The following is a 22,227-nucleotide window of genomic DNA, read 5'->3' as shown; positions in this document are numbered from 1 at the left end:
ATTTAAGTCATATACTCAAAGAAGATTTCACTTTAATTTTTTAATAAAATTAAATATTGAAATCGTCTTACAAATACATATTTTTATAATAACATTATTATTTATTTTATATATAGAGTTGTCAAAACAGATAACTCAATCCGATCCGACTTGATTTATCACGGGTTGATCATTTAGTGAGCCAACTCAATCCAGCTCACTTATTAGCGAGCCAAAAAAAATTTAAACTCGGTCCGACTCATTATGGGTTGGTGGATTTAACAGGTTGATTCACGGGTTTAGTAAATTAAAAATAAATACAATTTTTTATTTTTTTCAGTCAAAACTAAATTAAATTTCTAATTAAAATCTAAATAAATTTTAATATAATCCCAATACAAACCAAAATCAAAAAAATACAAATTATCTATGTGTTGGCTAAAAAAACAACCTAAAATGACCCATATGCAAAGTCCAACTTAATAAAAACACTTATGTGACCCTTTATTTGCGGGTTGGTGAGCCAATTCAGCTCACAACAGATTCAACCCGGATGTACTGGGTTCCAGGTGAGCCGGGTTAAAAATCAACCCGTATTGAAATTTATAAAAAAATTCCAACCTAACCCAATCCAAACCTGAGAATTTTTCTCTACAATAGCAAATAAATCAAAAATAATCACTCAAATAGCACACTTTGTATTTTATTTACCAATTTAGCACACTTTTAAAAATAGGTCAGAATTATGTTCTGGAAAACCAAATTGTGACTTTAATTATTTTCTTAAATTGTCCCAAAACTAATCATAATTCGATTCTCGAGAAACCGAATATTGAGTTAGATATTTTTTCTTTAATTTTCGTTTTCTTTTTCAAAATGGGAGAAAAAGCTAAAATTTATTTATTTTTATTCGTTTAGTTTTATTCTTTTTATGGGGAAAGAGAAAAAAATTAATGTTAAGAATTATAATAAATTAATTTAGTAATTGTTAATGGTAATTGATGTAATTCATTAAAACAATTAAATATTAAAAAAATGTATAATTATATTTTGAAATAAATTAAGTTTTTATTATTTGAAATGCAATGTATAGATTATTAAAAATTATATGTTCAAAACAGAGGAATAAATAATCGATTGAAAAGTTGTTGTTTAAGCAAAAAAATATTTATTGTAAAATTATATTGTAAAATAAATTGATTTTATTATTATTTTGTTGTTGTCGAAAGTTTATAAATTAAGCATTGATGATTTGTAGTTAAAATTTGATATTAAAATTTGATGTGTGAAGTTTTAAATAATTAAGTGTTTTTTAAGTAATTGTTTTTAGTTTGAATTACTGTACAATTAAATATTTTTTTCCTTCAACAAATAATCTTCGATCAATTATTTATTCCTTTATTTTTAAAATATAATTTTTAATTATCTATATATTACATGTCAAATAATAAAAAACACTTAATTTATTTTAAAATATAATTATATATTTTAAAATATTTAATTATTTCAAAATATTAAATCATTTATTACATTTTAAAATATTTTTTCCTTTCCTTTTAATTAAAAATAAACAAATAAAAATTTCATTTTTTTCTTTTAATTTCAAAAAAAAATAATAAAAAAGGAAAATTAAAAATAAAATAATTCAGTTCAAAATTCAATTTTTTGATAACCGAATTCTGACTGATTTCCAAAGTCATTTTCAACATAAATGAAGATTAGGATTTGATTCTCCAAAAACCAAATTCTGAACTAATTTCAAAAGTGTGCTACTGCTGTAAATATTAAGCACAATATGCTAGGTGGGAAAGTAACAAAGGAAACTGTACTATTTTGGAAAAAAAATATCTAAATCGGTGGTGAGCCGGATTGATTTGCGGATTTCAACCCATTTTGACAACTCTAATTTTATATTCTTTTAAATTTATTCACGTAGAAAATTTAAATATATATATATATATATATATATATATATATATATATATATATATATATATATATATATATATATATATATATATATATATATATATATATATATATATATATATATATATATATACTTTTGGTAGGCTATTCTCACTCTCTTTCCCAATATTATGAATACATGATTTTTCTTATAACGTAATTCCGAAGGAAAAATATAAATTTATGATAGATATTGTTTTCTATTAAATTAATAACTTATTTTAATGTCGATAAATTAGATCATTTTAATGAAAGTCTTCCTTCATTCCAACCAAGCTAGCAAGAAACCTGATAAAGAGCTAATATTCATCATTCATATTTGTAGTATAAAGGCACATTAAGCTCAAATGTACTTGTTCACACCACCGATACATCCAAATTAAGCTCAAATGTACTCGTTGACACCACCAAAATGCATCCAAATCTGCATGACCTCGGTTAACGATAAAATCAGTCACTGTTATGAATATTTTTATTTGGTATGAAAAATCAAAGAAGATGATGTCTTAATAAAATTATGGTCGTTAAAGTGGGTCAGATCGGTGAGTTAATTTCGTTCACCAAAGAGTTAGATTAGATTAATTTTTTTTTATAAATTTAGGACAGATTAACTTTTTACCTGATCCACCAAGAATTCAGCTCACTCATATTGAATCCGTGATATGTCAGGTTGGTTCATCAAACTACTCACAGATAACGGGTCACACAATTTTTTTCACACAATTTTTTTATATTTGGGTTGGGTTGGATATTTCTTTTAGCCAATATATTAGTTGACATATACAAACCTAATATTTTTGTAATTTTGATTTGTATTTGTGATTGAACATTATTTTAGATTATATTGAAGTTGATTTATATTTTAATTATAGTTATAATTTATTTATTTTTTGACTGAATTTTTTTTTTTTAATTAAGTGAACCAGTGAGTTAATCCGTTTAACTCACTAACTCGAACCGGGTTAAATTTTTGTTTGACTCGTTTAATGAGTGAGTTGGGTTGAATTGATTTACTAAGTGAGTAATCTATGGTGAATAGATGGAACGGAGTGACCGTGTTGACAGTTCTAAATAAAATAACATTTAATAAATTAAAATTATAGTTCTTTTTAAAAGACAAGCTAACCCCAAAACCTACTTTGGTCCGACGAATTGAACAGATGAAGTAAAATAATTTGGGTTTATCTCAAATCACGTTTTATAAATTTCAACCATACTCTATTTATGTCAATATGCATTAAAAATTTTACAAAATCAGACGGTATTATACGACTGTGAAGATGTAGATTTTTTTTTTTTTTTTGTGAAAACAAGATTTTATTTTTCTTCTGACCAAGATGACGTGGAAGATTATCCCATAGCTTGGACAAAAATGTTTGATACACCAGCCAATGGCAAAGTGCAAATGAGGAGGATTCTATTTTCTTACGACTTTTGTTTATAAGTTTGATAATTTGGATGCAGATACTTTATTATCTCTATCATGCAGGCTCTGCAGGTGTATTGAGGTGTGTTTTTTACCTGGTAGGCTGCTACAATGGAAACGGATTTATTAAAACAAAAAAATATTTTAGATTATTCAAAGTTCGCATTGTGCTTCTTTTCCGTGTACTTTCTCACTTCCAACCAAAACGTCACCGCTTCACACGATCTCCTTTGCCTTTGTTCAACGTCTCCGACACCTATCCCTTAACGGAATCCCTTTTTATGAGAAAAACCTCGTCTTCCTCTCCATACCGTTTTGCCTTTCTCTTCATTGAAATTCCTCTTTGCGTTTTTAGCATTTCTTTCTTAATATATTCATTACTTTTAATATTCTTTTTCAAATTTCAAATAACATCGTCTAAACCGACGATATGCTTAATATTTAAAAAAAAATTGAACGTTGGATATATATATATATATAATATAAAATATTTAACATCATTTTTACACCCAGAACAAAACGCATTCAAACTTCAAAAGCTCTTTCACTCATTATTCAAAGCAAACAAAAAAGCGCGTCTGACAGCTCAAGCTGTGATTAGCCATTTGTTTAGACCCGTAACCTACCATCTACCAAAACCTTGAACTTGGATTTCGAATTTTGACATAACTTTTTACTTTTAAGGAAAAACCTTGTATTGGAATATCGCTGGCTTCAATTTTCGTCAATTCTCTGTAGCAATAAATGATAAATTAAGGTTCACAAATAACCTTATTACTGATGTTAATTAATCGTAGGGTTTTAGTCGAATAAGAGATTTATCATAGAAGTTTGTTGCTGTAGCCAGCACATGAATGAACCACGTTGTCCTCGTCCCAATGTGACGCACGGTTCGGTGGCAATGTCACCGCTGAACCTGTCAATACATGTTGATGGTCACCGCGAGATCTACAAACAACCATGTATTATCCGAAAGATGTCGTTTACAATTGGACACTGTGGTGGATGGTTCATTTATAATGCCTCACGGTGTGTGAGAGAGACACTTGACGCAAACTACCAAAACTCTACTAGGAGAGAAGAATCTCTTCATGCTCCAACAATAAACAACATGGTGCATGCAATATTCTACTGTTTGCCGCCTATTTTTTTTCTTTCTTTAATTATTGCACTTTGTCCGCTTTCATCACAAAACATCATCACATGTAAACTACGTTTTCTTTCCCATACTAACCCAACAATACACTTTAATCCCCCATCATTTTTCCTCTTCATTTTCTTTTATGGAATAATCCATCACTAACACTTCCTTGACGTCTTCCACTCCTATTTACTATATTTATATCTTTAATAATGAAATAAAATTATCTAAAGAAATGCAACTATGATATGTATGCATTGTTTACACTCAAACCTAAAATTGTTACTAAGATTAAATACAAAAAAATCTAAAACCAATGGTGTAACAATTGTTTGTGCGTGCTTAATCTTTGATAAATCATGTACAACAGGCTTTTTCAGCAGTGTCGTAAATAAATAAATAAAAACATGAAAAAGTGGTAATACGAATATAACTATCTGACTAATTAAGCAAAGTTGAATGATAAAAAAAAATGAGGGTGGTTGGGGGATTAAAAAGACATGGTCCAGGATTTCTTATTATTTATTACTCCTTTCCATCATTCATCCCGCATCAATACCTTTCTCTTCCTCGTGCCCAATGGCGTGCACTCCTTTAGCAAAGAATGAAACAAATTAAACATTCATATATATGAGTTAAAATTAATTTGAACAGTTAACTTTTATATAATTTTGATCTTTTTTTTTTCTATAAAACTAGGATATGTACGCTGATTTTGATTTATGTGAAAAATTCAATTCATTTTTTCTTTGTAGCTTCCTTTTTACAGATCTTGAAAGGCTTTATATGTTTGTTCTAAATAATGTAGAGTGGGAGAAAGATACATGAGCAAAGATATTAAATAAACAAACTAAACGAAGTGGGAGAAAAGAGAAAGATATGCCTTAAAGTGTCTATAGGGATAATAATTTTAAGTTACCTTTGGTACGGATTTTTCTTAAAAAGTTATTTTAAATTTAGAGCTCAAAATGGAGCTTTAAAATACAAAAGAAGGGGCTATTGGTTCGTATTTGGTTTTTTAGCTTAAAAATTATTTAAAAGTTGTTTTGATCATTTTTTTTAAAAAAAGGTAGTTTCATTTATAACTAGTAATCTCGTTTATTTGAAAAGTATATTTTAAATAATCATACTGTACGAGCTACTCAAAATAAAAGCATTTTAAGAATATTTTCAAATGAGATATTTTAAGACTAAAAAATTGAATTATTTTTTGGTTAATAAAGTTTTATATAAATGATCAGAAAGATATAATATAAAAAACCATTCTGGTTCATAAAATTTAATATTTTTTAAGTTATTAAATATAAAAGATATTTCTCCCTATCTATCTAACAAAATTAGTTTGATGTTAAAAAAAATACCATATTAAATTATTGTAAACCGACAGAATGTAACATTAGTATTACCTCTTGTGTATCCAACTTAGACACCAACTCTAAAACCACCTTTGTGTCTGAAGAAAAAAACAACAAAAATTCAAAAAGCGACAAAACGTAATACTCATGATTGCAAACCTGTCCTCTGTTAAAAAGTCAACAGAAATATGTGTAAAACTAAAACAAGTTGAAAACTAAAGGTTTTGATTAGTATAAACGAGTATTTGTCTTCTCTCTTTGACAGCTTTCGTACATATATGTTTGGCATAATATATATTCAATCAGAGAGGAAAGAAATTAATAAATAAATCTAAACACAACATTTTAACGCAAAACATTATTTAAATGTATTTATCTAAAAGTGAATATTTAAGTGAAAAAGTTATTTGATTAAATTTAATATATATTCGTTTCTGAAAAGGACAGAAATATTGTTTAATAAATAAAACGCAAAACATTGATTACTTTCAAAATAGCATTTGACTAAGTTTATAAGAATACCTCAACACCATCATTTGATCAAAAAGGATCTCAGCAACACCAAATACCATTTCTAACACAGCACCTATAAAATGATTAAAAAATAAAAAGGAAATCCTTTTACAAATAAGAGACAACAGTGTAAAGGTTTGAATTTAATTCAGATTTACTTCTTTACCCAAAAAAGAGCTATAAATTTTAAATATTTTGTATGAATGTAATGATTTCAAAAAAATATACGATTTTGTAGGTTGGTTTAAAAAGATTCGTAAACTATTAAATCATAAAGTTTGAAAGAATTTTATACACCTACAAGAGCTTGAAAGATTCTATGATTAAAACGATTATTAATACACTTGTAAAAATTGAATTGTATTTTAATTGAATTCATAATTAACCGATCAAATTAGTTATGACTTGTAAAACTAAGGAAAATAGTGGACATATTCAATGTATTGACTAAAATGCACATATATTATTCTATTGTTTTTTTTGTTAAGATTTGCATTTGCTAATTGATTTTATATTTCATGGTTGAAATATGATGTATTACATTTTATTTGCTTTCATATATTACATTTTTTAGTATATGTTGTAAATCTTTAAGTGAAGTTTTAATTTTATAAATATAAGTATAATATTTTATTCTTTTAATATAACTGCTTCTCATATTATAATTCTAAATACTTAATAGTTAAAATGATGATATTTTATTGAAATTGATTTAACTCTGGTTGAAACTTTAAACTCGTGTTTTTATCGGTTTCGATTATTAAAAAGAAATATTTCAAAAACCTAATAAGATAAATAATAGCATCACTAAAAGCCAAGTATGGAAAAAAAAGTTCTTACGAATTGGAAAATCATATTCAATAACAAGAATAAAAAAAAAATTGACACAAAATTCATTAAACTTCTTATAAATAAAATAATTCCACAAACCACGATATGTTTTTGAATATAAGATTATTCATTAAAATTTTACCAATAATATAATCTACTAAAAAGCATATAATTTAAATAAGAGATAGTTTGTTTTAGTATGTTAGCATCTCAATTTAACACCACCAAATTTTATTTTATTTTAAATAATTCTTGAATTTTTAAATATCGTAGATTTTTTTTAATGTTTAAATATTTGGATTGAATATGACGTTATTTATTTATAAAAAAAGATTCGTTAAAATATGCTGAAATCAGATAAATATATTCCTTGAATACAGGTTAATAATATTATTTTATTTCATATTGATATAATCATTTTTAACACAACGAGTGATGTAAAATAAATTAAAATGTGATAAATCTTCAGTGGATTTCATATGTTTTTTTTTAAATTTTAATTTTGTTTTATAAATTTTAATATTCTAAATTTAATTTTTAATAAATTATTTTTATTTGTTAAATATTTAAAACTTTTATATTTCGAATTTAATCATATAAACTTTTTATTAATTGAATAACAATGTTTAATAACGATATTTGTTATAAAAAAAAATAAAAAGTTACATCACTTTGTTTAACCCATAAAAACAAACAAACAAGCGAGATCTCTTAATAAATGCAACCATATCATCCCGTAAATGGAATAATAAAACAGTAAGAACTCCATTAAAAACATAAAAAAGTTAGTGACAGTAATTTAATAAGGTACAAAAGCCTACGGGAGAAATTACATAGAAAATAGAAGAAGCAATAACTGTGACAACAAAGAGAAGAGGCACGTGTTACTTTTTTCCGTGAAACCCTGTCGGTTGCTCTTAGCAGACTGTATAATCCATGGGACACGTGTCACTCTAGAAATAAACCCATTCCCCATCCCTACATACCTTCGTCATCATCATCACCATCATAATAGAACCAAGCTTTTAAACCCAACCACACTTTCCACCCTCACACTCCTCCACGCAACCCCACTTTTCCGGTCTTAATTCGCCGGAATTCCCGTTCTCCACTGTTCTCTCACTCTATCTCATGCTTCCCAAATCAATTCATCCCTCACTGGAACCTCAACCCAAAACACTTCATACAAAACCCACCCTCACTTCTTCCATCACCTCCCTCCTCAAACCCCTTTTCTCCCCCCAAATCCCTCGTTCATGGATATTCTTCACTGTCCTCTTCATCCAGATCCTCCTCCTCTGCAACCTCCGCATCTTCTCCTCCTCAATCCCCTCTCCTCTCCCCGCCCCCATCGTCCACCACTCTTCCCATGCCCTAGACCAATGCGGCTCCGGCAAGGTCTTCGTCTACGACCTCCCCCAAACATTCAACTACGAAATCCTCCAGAATTGCGACAACCTCAACCCCTGGGGCTCCCGCTGCAACTCCCTCTCTAACAACGGATTCGGCCTGAACGCCGCCGCGCTGGCCGGAATCGTTCCTGAGGATCTCCTCCCGGCGTGGCACTGGACCGACCAGTTCGTCACTGAAGTCATCTTCCACAACAGATTATTAAATCACAGGTGCAGGGTTAAGGAGCCGGAATCCGCTACGGCATTCTACATACCGTTCTACGCTGGACTGGCGGTTGGGAAGTACCTGTGGCTCAACTCCACAGCTGATGAACGCGATCGCCACTGCGACATGATGCTGCGCTGGGTCATGGACCAACCATATTTTAAAAGATCAAACGGTTGGGATCATTTTATTACCATGGGGCGCATCACATGGGATTTTCGCCGCTCTACGGACCACGATTGGGGTTCTAGCTGCATCTACAAGCCTGGGATAAGAAACGTCACGCGCCTTCTCATAGAGCGCAATCCTTGGGACTATTTCGACGTCGGCGTTCCCTACCCCACCGGATTCCATCCGCGCTCTAAATCCGACGTCACGCGCTGGCAGAACTTTGTCCAGGAGCGCCAACGCAACGCGCTCTTCTGCTTCGCCGGCGCCCCTCGACGCGCGTTCCGCCAAGACTTCCGCGGGATTCTGCTGAGCCAATGCCGCGACGCGGGCGAGTCGTGCCGCACCGTGAACTGCACTGGGACGCGGTGCTCCAACGGCACGTCGGCGATTCTCGAAACGTTTCTGGACTCTGAATTCTGCTTACAGCCGAGAGGGGACAGCTTCACACGCAGGTCCATTTTCGACTGCATGGTGGCCGGTTCGATTCCGGTTTTCTTCTGGCGGCGAAGCGCGTACCTGCAGTACGAGTTGTTCTTGCCGAATGAACCGGGAAGTTACTCGGTTTACATAGACCGGAACGCAGTAAAGAATGGAACCGTAACCGTGAAAAACGTGCTGGAGAAGTTCAGCAGGGAGGAAGTGCGGCAAATGAGGGAGAAAGTGATTGAGTACATTCCGAGGTTGATTTACGCCAACACGAAAGATGGATTAGAGGATATGAAGGACGCGTTCGATGTTGCCATCGAAGGTGTGCTCAAAAGGTTCAAGGAACAGGAACAACCGGAGTTTCAGAAGTGGAAATAGCGGCAAAACAATACTTCCTTCCTTAGATTTAGAAAAACTATAAATAAATAAAAAATACTGTATGTTTGATTCAGGTGAATTCGGTAGATTAGAGTTATATTTTTTTATAGATGCACACTGCGATGTACTATATTGATATTGCTTTACTCGATGAATTATGTATTTATACGAAGGAAATATATTTACATCTGGAGTTTCGACATGATGGTTGCTAATCCGTACCATATGCTGTTATGTAATTCTCGCAGAACGATCAAATGAAATGCTGCACTGCTTGTTACTGATTCAGGATTGGTGATCATGCTGAAAAATATTACTCTGACCTGGGCCTGCTGCTTCAGGTTTTCTTCTGTTTTTCTGGAGTAATCATGAGGTGGAGGAAACTGACACGATATCGCAGAAAAAAAAAACATTATTAAAACAACTTCGTGGTCTCCATGGATGTATTATTATCTACGTCTCTGTGATTTTTGTGAGCAAGAACATACATGTGCTTGACAATAATAGTAAACTCACCACTCATAAACTTCTGTCTGCTGCGTGCTTTCTGTAAATCATTTAGTATCATCGATTGCAATGATTTTTGTGAGCAAAGAACACTGCATGTGTACATGCGGAACAGTGCACGAACAAGAACAATTTGCGCAGTTGCATCAATTTCACCATGTACAGATGAGCAAATCGTACAAAGAGCTCCAAGGGAAAAAATATGTACATCCGTCGGCCACTCAGTTGATAAGTGCTGGTGTGCTGTGTTGTGTGTGAGTTGAGAGAAACCCACTCATGTTTCCCCCTTTTAACCATTTTACTGTTGTAGTTTGCTTTGATCGTATAGAAGGGATGGATACGGCAACAAATTAGCCACAAAACGTTAAATTTGTACCCTCTTCCGATGCAAAAGTTATTACAAAATTGGGGACAATATTTAATTTCTGCAATGGCCCTGTGGGCCTTCAAAGGGACAACTGAGCATAGAGATGGGTGGACGTGGAAAACTGCTACTTAAGGTGTATGAATAAAGCACTTTTAATGTGAAAAAAAAAAAAAGAATAATGCACAGTTAAATGTTGTACAGGACTCATTTGTTGAAGACCTTTGGGATTTCTAAAGTTCAAAAAAATCAATCAAAAGGAATTTCCAAATTTTTTTCTATTATTTCCGTGTTACCCTTTTAGGACAATGGCGTCGTTACACTGAAAAAAAATAAAAAAACATGGCACATTCAAGCGAAAGCTAAGCAATCGCCGCTTTGAAAGCGACATGTCCTTATTACTGTTTCACTATTTTCCTCCAAACAGACATGGGCTAAGTTTATACTGTCATGATTTCGTTTTCCAGCGAATTAATAGATGATTAAGTCTAATATGAGATTAGTCTTTCCTAATGTAATAAAGGTTTAAATTTCGTAAGATGTGTTTATGTCTAGTGATAAACTCAAATGGATGAAACCTAGGCCCAGCCCAATCCAAAAACACGCTAGCCACGCCCCATGATCTCTCATCACACATTTCAGTAAGTTTCTTTTCCCTAACTCCGTTCTATTTGTTTACTTCATCTTCTTCTCTATGCACGCACGGACACCACGAACCACGACACCAGACGAGCTTCTTCTTCTTCGCCACCATCACGCACACGACTGTGACGGTTATGTCCCCAGACGCGACACGCATATATAGTCTACTTTTCGTAAACCCTAGGTGCGCCGGGGACTATTTTTAACATTTGCCCTTATCTTTTTTTCGAAACTGCATCGATTATTTCGTTTACATCCATTTCCTTATTCCGTAGAACGAATTACTTTTTTTAAAATTGGACCTACCCTGATTTCCTTCGTTATCTGTACTGTAGATTTGTTATGAAGTAATTGTTACAGTTGCAATGCTGATGATTATTAGAATTGGAATTTATGCATTCTTACGAACGTTTTATGAATGATCTTGGTTTCCTTCGAGTACACTTTGGAAAAGAGGAGTTATAGCGCATGGACTTCCCGTTCGATGCGTAATGGTTATTGAAAGTCCATTAAAAATATATAAAGGTGGAAACTCATTATATATAATGGTGAAAATTGAATAAATGACACTGAACCCATAGCTGCTTTAGAGTAAGGGATCATATATTAAAGAAAGAATTAGTCATGCAATGCAATGATTACCTACAAGAAACATCTCATAGTTGAATTCATGATTCGTGTCTTCTGATGCTGATTGTTGCTTCTATTGTATTTGGATTTCTCATGGAAAGGAAAGTAATCTAAATTTGTGAATTTCGTATAAATTATACTGTTTAAAGAAGTGTAATAAGTGATTTAACCTGTGTGATTTGAAAGAAATTGTTTAATTTTGAACTTATCTTGTGTTACAAGTTAACCAAATGCTACGTGTTTATTTCCATTTTTTCTGAATTGAATTTGCTAAAACGACCTTGTTATTTTTTTCATTTTTTAAAACTGATGGGCAGGACTATAAGCTATTATGAAGCATTTGTGCAACGCAGCCTGTGCGGATCTTACAGGTACACACATTCTCACTTCTACAACTCATACTATATAACTAGCAAGGAAAATTGTCTTACAAATTTGAAATGATAATATCAAGCTTCTATGGAATTGATTAGTTTAGTCATGATAGATGTTTCAATCGAGGAGATTTTAGAATCCGATAAAAAAATGATGATAGAGTTCTACTTTTGAAACTTATTTTTCAATGATGACCTAGATGAATAAATTAGAAAACATTTTTATACGGGGTTCGTGAACATAAATTAGATACAAATCACTTAATCATAGTGTCCCAGATGGAAAACCATCTCCTTGATGATATGTTATACCAAGAAGATGTACAGTTGCGCTTCTATCGATTTAATTATATTGTATTATTTTAAAAATCTGACTAACTTTGAACCTTTGAAAATAGTTAAATGAAGTTGAAAAACACTCACATATTATGGAAAAAAGTAAACTATTTAGCCTGAATTAATCCAATAAAAGTAAACAAACATACATAAATGTAAAAATAAAGTTATCCGTCTTAAGAAAGAAACACTCGAGCAAAGTTCTAAAATTAAGTTATAAATCCGTATATATATATATATATATATATATATATATATATATATATATATATATATCTTAATTTTGTTTTTATATAACATATTAAAAAATAAATAAAATTAGAAAGTAAATAAATTTAAAATAAATACAGTTAAAAATAATATAATTAATAAAATAATTAATTAACCTTTAAATAAAATAAAATAAAAACAAAATTAATTTAAAATTATATATATATATATATATATATATCTTCACTTTTTTTAAGTTATTTTATATGTAATTACACCATGGTCGACTTAATTTCTGAATATGGATAAAACATTCCAAAATTTACCTAAAATACATGGCTGAGCATTTGGGACTAAGTCTGTCCTTTTACTGATTGATTGATATTTTATTATTATATAGGAGAATATTTTGTCAGTCAGTTACATTTTTATACTGACTTTAACTAAAAATTAAAGGTTTAACTAGTCGAATGATATTAAAAATGTCTCAATTAGGTTTCTTTTATAAAAAAATTATTAACGACATTAACGACATTGATATTTAAAATGACTTACAAAATTAAGTATTGATATTTATATTAAAATTTACTGGTAAAAATCATAAATTAAGTTAACAGTGCTAATAAATTCTTTCTGAGAGAGACTTAATTGGTACACTTTTTCAAAGGTTGGGACTCGATTGACACATTTTTAAAAGCGGGTATCAAATTGATACATCCAATCAAAAGTAAGTAACATCTGACTGATTAAACCTAAATTAAAGGTTAACGTCTAGGGTAAGGGGGAACGATTTTTCTACTCTCAATGCTCTTTATTTCATTGTAGGTTAGAATAATTCTTTAGATTTTTGTCTTAGGTAAAGAACACTTAGTTTTTTGCCGGAACAATAATATATTAGAAAAAATAAAATTGAAACTAGCATAATAAAAAGAAAAAAAATTAAGAAAATATTTAAAAGTTTTTTTTTATTTTAAAATTTTTTATTTTTCTTCGTACACTATTTAAAAGTAAAATTATATATATATATATATATATATATATTAATTTTATTTTCATATAATATATTAAAAAAATAAAATTATAAAATAAAAAAGATAAAAATAAGCAAATTAATAAAATAAATAACCTTTAAATAAAATATAAAAATTAAATAAAACATAAGAACAAAATTATATATATATATATATATATATATATATATAATGACCGGATTTTAAAGTTTAGTAATTTTTTTAAATGGATTTGAAAATCTCGTATTGCCTTGGATTTCAAAACGTATTTGAGTGGCTGTTAGTAAAACGGGTTTTTTTTTCTTGCACTCCCAATTTTTTTTCCTACACCTCCAACTTTTTTATAATTTCACTGCTACCTTTTTGGTTTGTAGTTACTGACTTTCAGAAGCTGGAGTTATTGGCTTTCAGAAGCCGAGGTTACCGGCTTTCAGAAGCCAGAGTTATTGACTTTCATAAACTGGAGTTATCGGCTTTCAGATCCCAGTGTTACTGACTTCCAAGATAGAAACAATGGTAAAACATGAATATAAATTGTAGGGGTGCCAAATTTAATTTTTTTGTATATAAATTAATTTTCTGGTTAAATAAAAAGTTCTTCATTTTCTTTACTTAGACCATTTTTATATAGTGATGCACATATGCACTTTTCAATTTCTAATATTTCTAAATATCATTGAATTCACGCAACAGAGATATTCTGATTTTTATTTCAAATCAAGGTTATCCAACTAATTCATTATGTGTAGCAGAATTTGTAATGCAACCCAATATATATCCATAAATTTTACCATTTCAACAAAAAACGCAACAACCTTTAAATTTCATAATTTAAGATTATACTAATTTGGGTAAAAATATAATTAAGGTTCATGCCAATTTGATAAAAAAAAATTCTAAAATCATAATTAGGGTTCATACTAATTTGGATAAAACTTAATTTGGAAGAAATATCATAGGAGAATCATAAATTTAAGATACATAAACCATAATAAAATATTAATGATTTATGACATATATTGAGATAATCATTTATCTATTTACTTTAATACTTTATTGATGACTTATTGAGAAATAATTTTATTATGACTAAAGATAGAACCTTAATCGCTTTTATCAACCAACATCCATCAAATTAATTTTTATTTTTAAACAATAAAGATATACAACTAAAAAATATATAAATAAGATTATTATAAATTTTTTAAAACTTAATATAAATAATATAATTATATATAAATATAATTTAAAAATATAAAAAAAAAAAATTAAAAACAAAAATTGGGGTTACCGGCTTTTAGAAACCGGTGTTACCGGCTTTTAGAAATTGGGATACCGAATTTCATTATTGGGGATGCAATGATATTAGATTAGTAGATGATAATAATGTAATATTATTAAGTTAATATATGAAATAAATTTATATTTATTAAAAATAAAATAAGATGAATAGAGAGAATAATTGTTGATGAATAAAAAAAGAAGGAAAAAAGATAAACAGTTTTATAGAAAATAGGTAAAAGTAACCATTAATTTTAAAAAATTTAGTAAATAATTATATTGTAAAAGGTATATTTGGTATTATGAAATGTGGACAGAAAATAGGGAATCCTCTTTATATATTGTTTTAAATAAATAAGATTATTAGAAATTTTTTTTATCTTAATATAAATAAAATAATTATATATAAATATAATTTTAAAATATATAAAAATAAATATAAAAAAAATTAAAAAAAAAATTGGGGTCACGGGCTTTTAGAAACCAGTATTACCGTCTTTCAGAAACCGGTGTTACCAACTTTTAGAAATTGGGATACCAAATTTCATTATTGGGGACAGTGGCGGATCTTGACCAATAATTGTAGGGGAGCCAGTATAATATATTCAAAATTCAAAATTTATATATTTAATTAGTGTCACTAATACAATAAAAATAAAATGAATAAATAATTTATTATAATTGTACATACAAAAGAAATCACATATATGCAAAGGATTGTCCTTCGTTTTTTCAGATTTTTGAACTTATCAATAATTGAATTAAAACTAAAATTGTCAACTATTTATTTTTCAATGTAAATATAAAAACGTTCTAAATAATTATTATAAAACATGTTCCTCTAATTGAACAATATGATCATTTGTATCATGATTCATGATAGGTTAAGATAAAATATTGAATTTGAATTATTTTCATCGTCACGAATAACTTTCTTTTTATCACTTTTAACAAATAAATTCATTCTTTTATTCTTCATCAATATATCTATTTCTTTTTTAAGTTTAAGATTAAAAAATAATTTATCATAATTTAATTAAAAAATGAAAAAATAAGAGTCACTAAAAGAAAAAATCAATGACAACCAAGTTCCAAATAAAAGATAGTTATAAAAAAACACATAGAACAATCATTTTTTTCTCTCATAATCATAAAAAATGAATATAAGACTCATATGGTATAAAATAATGTTAACTATTAAACAAATATTTCATTATCAAGTGATATAAAAAATTTACTTTTTTTTTCTTCACGAATGAAAAAAAAAACAAATGAGAAATGAAAACAAAAATAACAAATTTGTATTTAACTGTTTTTTTTTTCAAAATAAAAACAAAAGATGTGAGAGTGTGAGATCATAATAAGTTGTAAAAAACTTAAAAATACAATTTTATTCTTTATTGCATTTTATTTTATATTTTATTATTTATTAATATTAAATGTTATATTTAGAATTTTATATTTATTTTATATTTTATTCTTTATTACATTTCATTTTTTTATTTATTTTATTTCACTATACATTACATATAATTTAAATTTTTTTAAAATAATTAAAAATAATTTATATATATAATATAAACAAAATGAAAAAAATTAAGGGGGGCCATGGCCCACCCCTGCTCCAATAAAGCTCCGCCATTGATTGGGGATGCCATGATATTAGATTAGTAGATGATAATAATGTAATATTATTAAGTTAATATATGAAATAAATTTATATTTATTAAAAATAGAATGAGATGAATAGAGAGAATAATTGTCGATGAATAAAAAAAGAAGGAAAAAAGATAAACAATTTTATAGAAAATAGGTAAAAGTAACTATTAATTTTAAAAAATTTAATAAATAATTATATTGTAAAGTGTATATTTGATATTATGAGATGTGAACACAAAAGAGAGAATCCTCTTTATATATTGTTATATATTGTTATAGATGCAGACTGCGAAGATATTTAATTTATAATTTATTTTTATTTTTATTTTTTGAAGGTGCAGGAAGAAAAATTGGGGGTTGCAGGAAGAAAAACCCTAGTAAAACAATCAAGAGTTGTTCTAGATATTTTAGAAAAGGTTGGGTTCCAAAAGAAAAGTTGACGGTGCAGGTAGAAACCCCAAACATTTGTTTACAATTGTATACCAACGCCCGTCGAAGCATAATGTCACTGAAACTTTTTGTTTATTGGAAATATCAGTTGAATCCTCGCCCTGTGATTTAAAAATGTGGATGTAAATACTATGTATTGGTTTAATTATTTCAACAGTTTAATTTGTGTCTATTATTAAAGCAAATACTTTTACATTAATTAACTAATTATAATTTTTTGATTTTATATTTATTTTTTCATAAATTTTAATTATTTTTTAACTATTTTTCTATTACGTTCTTAAACTTGTATTTTGTTTTTAATTAGATCCTTCTATCTAATTGTCTTTACCAAAAAAACTAGTTCTATGAGTTTGTCGCAAGTTTATTAGAAGTGTGACAAATATTTTGGATAACCTTGGATATTAAAGAACCCATAAAGAACCCATGTTCTAACGTCTTTATTAAAGAACCCATAAAGACGTGTGACAAATATTTGAATTAGGATAACCTTGGATGTGGAAATAAACCAGCTGAAGAACCCGATTTTAAGAATATTTGGTTCAAAGTATGCAGAAGCAAAAATATGAAGTTGGTGATGTGAAAATAAAATACTTAATGTAGATTTACATACGTGAAAATACTGCAGATAGGTATTCGAGTTTAATTTTCAATAACATAGTCAAACCCAATTAAAAAAATCAGGCTGTTAAAAGGAATTGTGAGTCATTTAAATTCATAAATCATTTTTGTTCTCAAAGCAATATTTTTCATTAAATAATACTTAATTAAATTATTCTCATTAAAAATAACAACTTAAATTTATATAAAATAAAAATGATAAGAAAAAGGCTAAAATTGGTTGACAAAATATAGAATATAGGATTTATGGAAAAAGCAATTATCGGAAGTTTCGATATCCGTAGATACCATAATCTACGAAATTGGAGGTACTGCAGTACGTGGATACCCCAACAATTTATTTCAATGTGACTATTAAATTAACAAAAAAAAAAAAAAAGACACCTTCATTCTTCCATCGCGAGTAGGATACATTATTATTTAATTTGGCCCCCAATATTTCTAAAAAAATATTATTTACCGCACAAGTGTGCAACTCGTGGACATTTAACGTTAGTTGATATATGCCTCGCGATTTACGCCAAGCCCTCTGAAGGAGAAAATCGCGAATTCTGAAAATTGGTAACTATTATTACTGAAAATATTTATTTAAATTTTATTGTAATACAAAATTAATTAATGTGTTGTTTTAATTTATTATCATATTAGATGATTCAATAAAAAAACTGTAGGTTTCATATAAGTCTTCTATTTGAACTTGAAAAAAGTTATAAAATCTAAAAAAACATTTCCAAAAGCTCAATTTCTTGAATTTTTAAAAAATAACCTAAACGTGAAAAACAACATATTTTTTAGATCTTATATTTGTAGGAAGTTAAAGGACCGAATAAGATAAGGATATCGTTAATTGGAATTTTTTGTGATGTGAATCATAAAGGTAAGAATTAAGTTTAATCTAAGGGAACAATATTTATATGATAAAAATTTACCTTAAGAAATCCTAATTTCTTTATAAAACTGCGACGGACACGTTTATCTTATTATCATGAATGATGATATACATATACTTTTATATTATTTAGACTTATTATATCTATATATATATTATCAAATTATATTATTTATAAACTAATTATTTTTACTCTATGTATATTAAATATAGATACACTTTTTTTTTTCATTAATCGTTTTTTATTATCCTATTACCCCCGAGGAGTTTTGCCTTTTGTCTTTAGCATACAACACTAAAAGGTTGAATTTTTGGCAGAGGCAACAAAACCCGTTTTCAGTTCGCATTGCCCCTTCATTTTCTATTCCCCACTATTTATTTTTCTTGTTCCTTTGGCTAAACTTTCAGCTTTCAGAGCAAAAAAAAAAATGTTGAAACAGGTTCGTCTTCTTCTGCTCTTCTTGGCCTCTGGATTGACCCTCTCCGTTTCAGAGTCACAATCTGTTTCTCTTCTTCCTCATGCTGCTGATTCCTTCAATGTCAGCTATATCCAGGTACTTCTTGTTATTTCCTCTCCCGAACCCTTTTGTCACCTCTCTTTCTCTTTTTTCAAAATTTTCTAGTGCTATTTTAATAGGGTGAAGACTTGGCAATATTTTCTTAAACAGCTGAAGAACGCGGCGAGTTGTTCTTACTTGGTGGTTATATCTACCAGTTGTTCGTCTCCTAGGTATACAAGAGATCAGATCAGTATTGCTTTTGGGGATGCTTATGGAAACCAGGTTCTGCTTTCTCTTTCTCGCCAATTTCTTCGTTTATATAGTTTGAGTGAAATTTCCTCATTCGTTTTCATGTGTCTGTTTACGTAGAATTGTTAATAAACCAATTGAAATTCAACTCAGACATATTTGGTTGCTTCATCTTTCCTTTACTTTTAATTTTTTTAGTCGGTGAAATTTATGTTCTTAAGCCACTTTGCTTTACGGTGAATCTTGAGTTTCATTTCTTGATATTTTATCAAGTTCTTCTTGGATTAATTTTTCATGTCCCTTATTGATTTTAAAGTGTAGGAGTTACTTATACATCTGTGTGTAGAAATTGTAACTGTGGAACACAACATATACACAATTCTTCTTCTTGGCAAGCTATTTAATTAAGTTTGAGTGTCTAAATGTCAAAGCTTGTATACTCTAAGTATAGCTTTCCTTTGCTATCAGCAAATCTATTGATCGGTATTACTTTTAGTCAGACGTGTCCTGAGTTTATCAGCAAAATACAAGTTGACTTTAATTGAATGAATGATAGCTTTCTATTTGGGTATGTGTATGACTAAACCACCATAAACATATCAATGACTCTTGAATATATGTTTGTAAATTGCTCACAGCTCATTCAAATTGGAATTTGAAAAAGGCAAGTGCCTCAATATATGCTTACAGATGTAGTTAACAAAGAAGTTTTAATTTCAGTAAGAAGTTAATGAAAATGTATTGGAAGTGTTGAAGTTTTTACATTGCCATCTAATCGTTGTATCTGGTATAAAATTGTTGGTTTTTGTAATGACTGTTTTGAAAGTCATATCTAAAATAATTTCTAATTAATTAATAGTGTAAAAAATGTTATGTTTGAGTATATTAAAATCAAACTCTTTGATTTGAATAACTGGAAATTTATATTTTATTTATTTCACGTATTACCAGATATATGTACCAAGACTGGATGATCCAACTTCAGGTACATTTGAGAGTTGTAGTTCAGATACATTTCAAATAAGTGGTCCATGTGCATATCAGATATGTTATGTGTACCTATATAGACACGGATCAGATGGTTGGAGGCCTGAAAGTGTGAAAATCAATAGTTATAATGGCAGGGCTGTTACTTTCTATTACAACACGTTTATCCCCAGAGATACTTGGTATGGATTTGATTTGTGCAGCGGTGCTTCTTCTTCGAACAAGGTATCCAAGCAGAAATGGCTTATATTTATGGTTCTAGGATTTGTTCTAAGTTTTTGGTTGTAAGTTTGTGTATTTTTCATCTTATAATATTTGATGCACCTTGGTACCCATGAAACTTAGCACCTTATGTTGAAGTATAGACACTAGATGTGTAAAACCTTTGCTTTCTTCTTAATTTTTTATTGTCCTGAGTATGATGTTCTTAATGTTAGCAGAAGTAGTTGGAGGGTGGTGCTGTAAATTAATACCCTCATCATTTTATAACCTTAAACTTGAACATATGATGTGATTCGGGTCATTCTTCTTGGTTTCATTTTGACCAACAATGGTCAAATCTTTCATCAATTCGGTTTTCTTTGTAATTGTTCATGACTTTAAGCATCAAACGAGATAATCCAATTCACTGTTTTTCCTTATTTACTTTACTCTTCATATTAAGCTCCTTGCATACTCTTCTACTTACTCACTGGTCAAGCTAACTTCTGATCAATAGAACATGGGTACGCTTTCAGTTTCCTTCAGGGTCATCCAATATTATAAAAAAAGGGCTTAATTGTGTTTTTGTGAATCAAATTTGGGGGAATCTGACTTGATCTTTCAATTTTTTTAGGAAAATATGGTTTTAGTCTTTTAAACTTAGTACTTGGAGTCTAAAAGTGTTTTTTTTTTTTCAAATTTAGGATTAAAATGATTTTTAATTAGGAGACTAAAACTAGATTTATCTCATCTAAAAATAACAAATAGAGTTATCAATTCTAGTGAAGGATATACCCTGTTGTTCGGTTAACATGATAGTTTGGTGACATCAGTATCAGTACTCTCAGGGTGTTTCTGGATAGAAAAATTATTTTATTCCACTTTTATTTAGGACTTACAATCGTGTGGAACACAACTCATTCATAAATTTGTCAAATGTTTATTATTTTGTAACTATTATCAATTCAATCCAAACTAAGGTTGAGATGTGTCAAGTATAATCTGAACATACTCTCTTGAGCATTTCTCAGTAGGTATGATTATCTTTTTACTTCTTTTTCTACTCTACTGACTGTGACTCTGAAAGGGATGTATGAGAATGCTGAGTGTTGTCACCTTGTGATGGAGTTGTGGTCTGATATGAGGTTAGTTTTTAGGATGAGGGAACAGTCTGCTCGGAACATGCAACTACTGCTATATTAAGAGGAAATGATGGTTGTAAAGTATTATCATAGATATGAACATTAATCCTTATGAACAATTAGATGAAAAATACACAAACTTACAACCAAATAATAACAACTAAGTCGTGTTTTTTTTAATTAACTTAAAATCTTAAACATTTTAAATAAAGTATATATATATATATATATATATATATATATATATATATATATATATATAATATGTAACTTTTTTCTTCTTTACTGTTTTTATTTATTTATTTTATGATGTCATGTTATTTTTAAGATATAATTTTTATAATTCTTATTCCAATATAGAAGTTTATAA

General features: G+C 28.9%; 2 protein-coding genes and 1 long non-coding RNA gene across 5 annotated transcripts; all 3 read left to right on the top strand.

Moving 5' to 3' along the window:
• Positions 1-8,182: 8,182 nt before the first annotated feature.
• Positions 8,183-10,007, top strand: GT18 (glycosyltransferase 18). The gene has a single exon (XM_028080740.2). The coding sequence runs from the start codon at positions 8,345-8,347 to the stop codon at positions 9,803-9,805; it is 1,461 nt and encodes a 486-aa protein (XP_027936541.1). The 5' UTR covers positions 8,183-8,344; the 3' UTR covers positions 9,806-10,007.
• A 1,238-nt stretch (positions 10,008-11,245) lies between these two features.
• On the top strand, positions 11,246-14,559 carry LOC114191527 (uncharacterized). The gene is made up of 3 exons (XR_003605958.2): positions 11,246-11,502; positions 12,266-12,319; positions 14,253-14,559. It is a non-coding gene; the product is annotated as an uncharacterized LOC114191527 (long non-coding RNA).
• Positions 14,560-19,080: 4,521 nt separating this feature from the next.
• LOC114191526 (Embryo-specific protein 3, (ATS3)) lies at positions 19,081-21,084 on the top strand. 3 transcript variants are annotated; one of them, XM_028080742.2, is made up of 3 exons: positions 19,081-19,332; positions 19,447-19,560; positions 20,479-21,084. In XM_028080742.2, the coding sequence occupies exons 1-3, from the start codon at positions 19,207-19,209 to the stop codon at positions 20,800-20,802; spliced, it is 564 nt and encodes a 187-aa protein (XP_027936543.1). In that variant the 5' UTR covers positions 19,081-19,206; the 3' UTR covers positions 20,803-21,084. The 3 variants fall into 3 exon arrangements, with proteins under 3 accessions (XP_027936543.1, XP_027936542.1, XP_027936544.1); XM_028080741.2 differs by having other exon boundaries at positions 19,097-19,332; positions 19,423-19,560; XM_028080743.2 differs by having other exon boundaries at positions 19,142-19,332; positions 19,416-19,560.
• The last annotated feature ends 1,143 nt before the right edge of the window (positions 21,085-22,227 follow it).

This window comes from Vigna unguiculata, chromosome 7 (assembly GCF_037176805.1).
Source record: "Vigna unguiculata cultivar grain cowpea cultivar isolate G323 ecotype 2 chromosome 7, ASM3717680v1, whole genome shotgun sequence".
NCBI lineage: Eukaryota > Viridiplantae > Streptophyta > Magnoliopsida > Fabales > Fabaceae > Vigna > Vigna unguiculata.
This window is presented reverse-complemented; position numbering and strand designations above follow the sequence as displayed.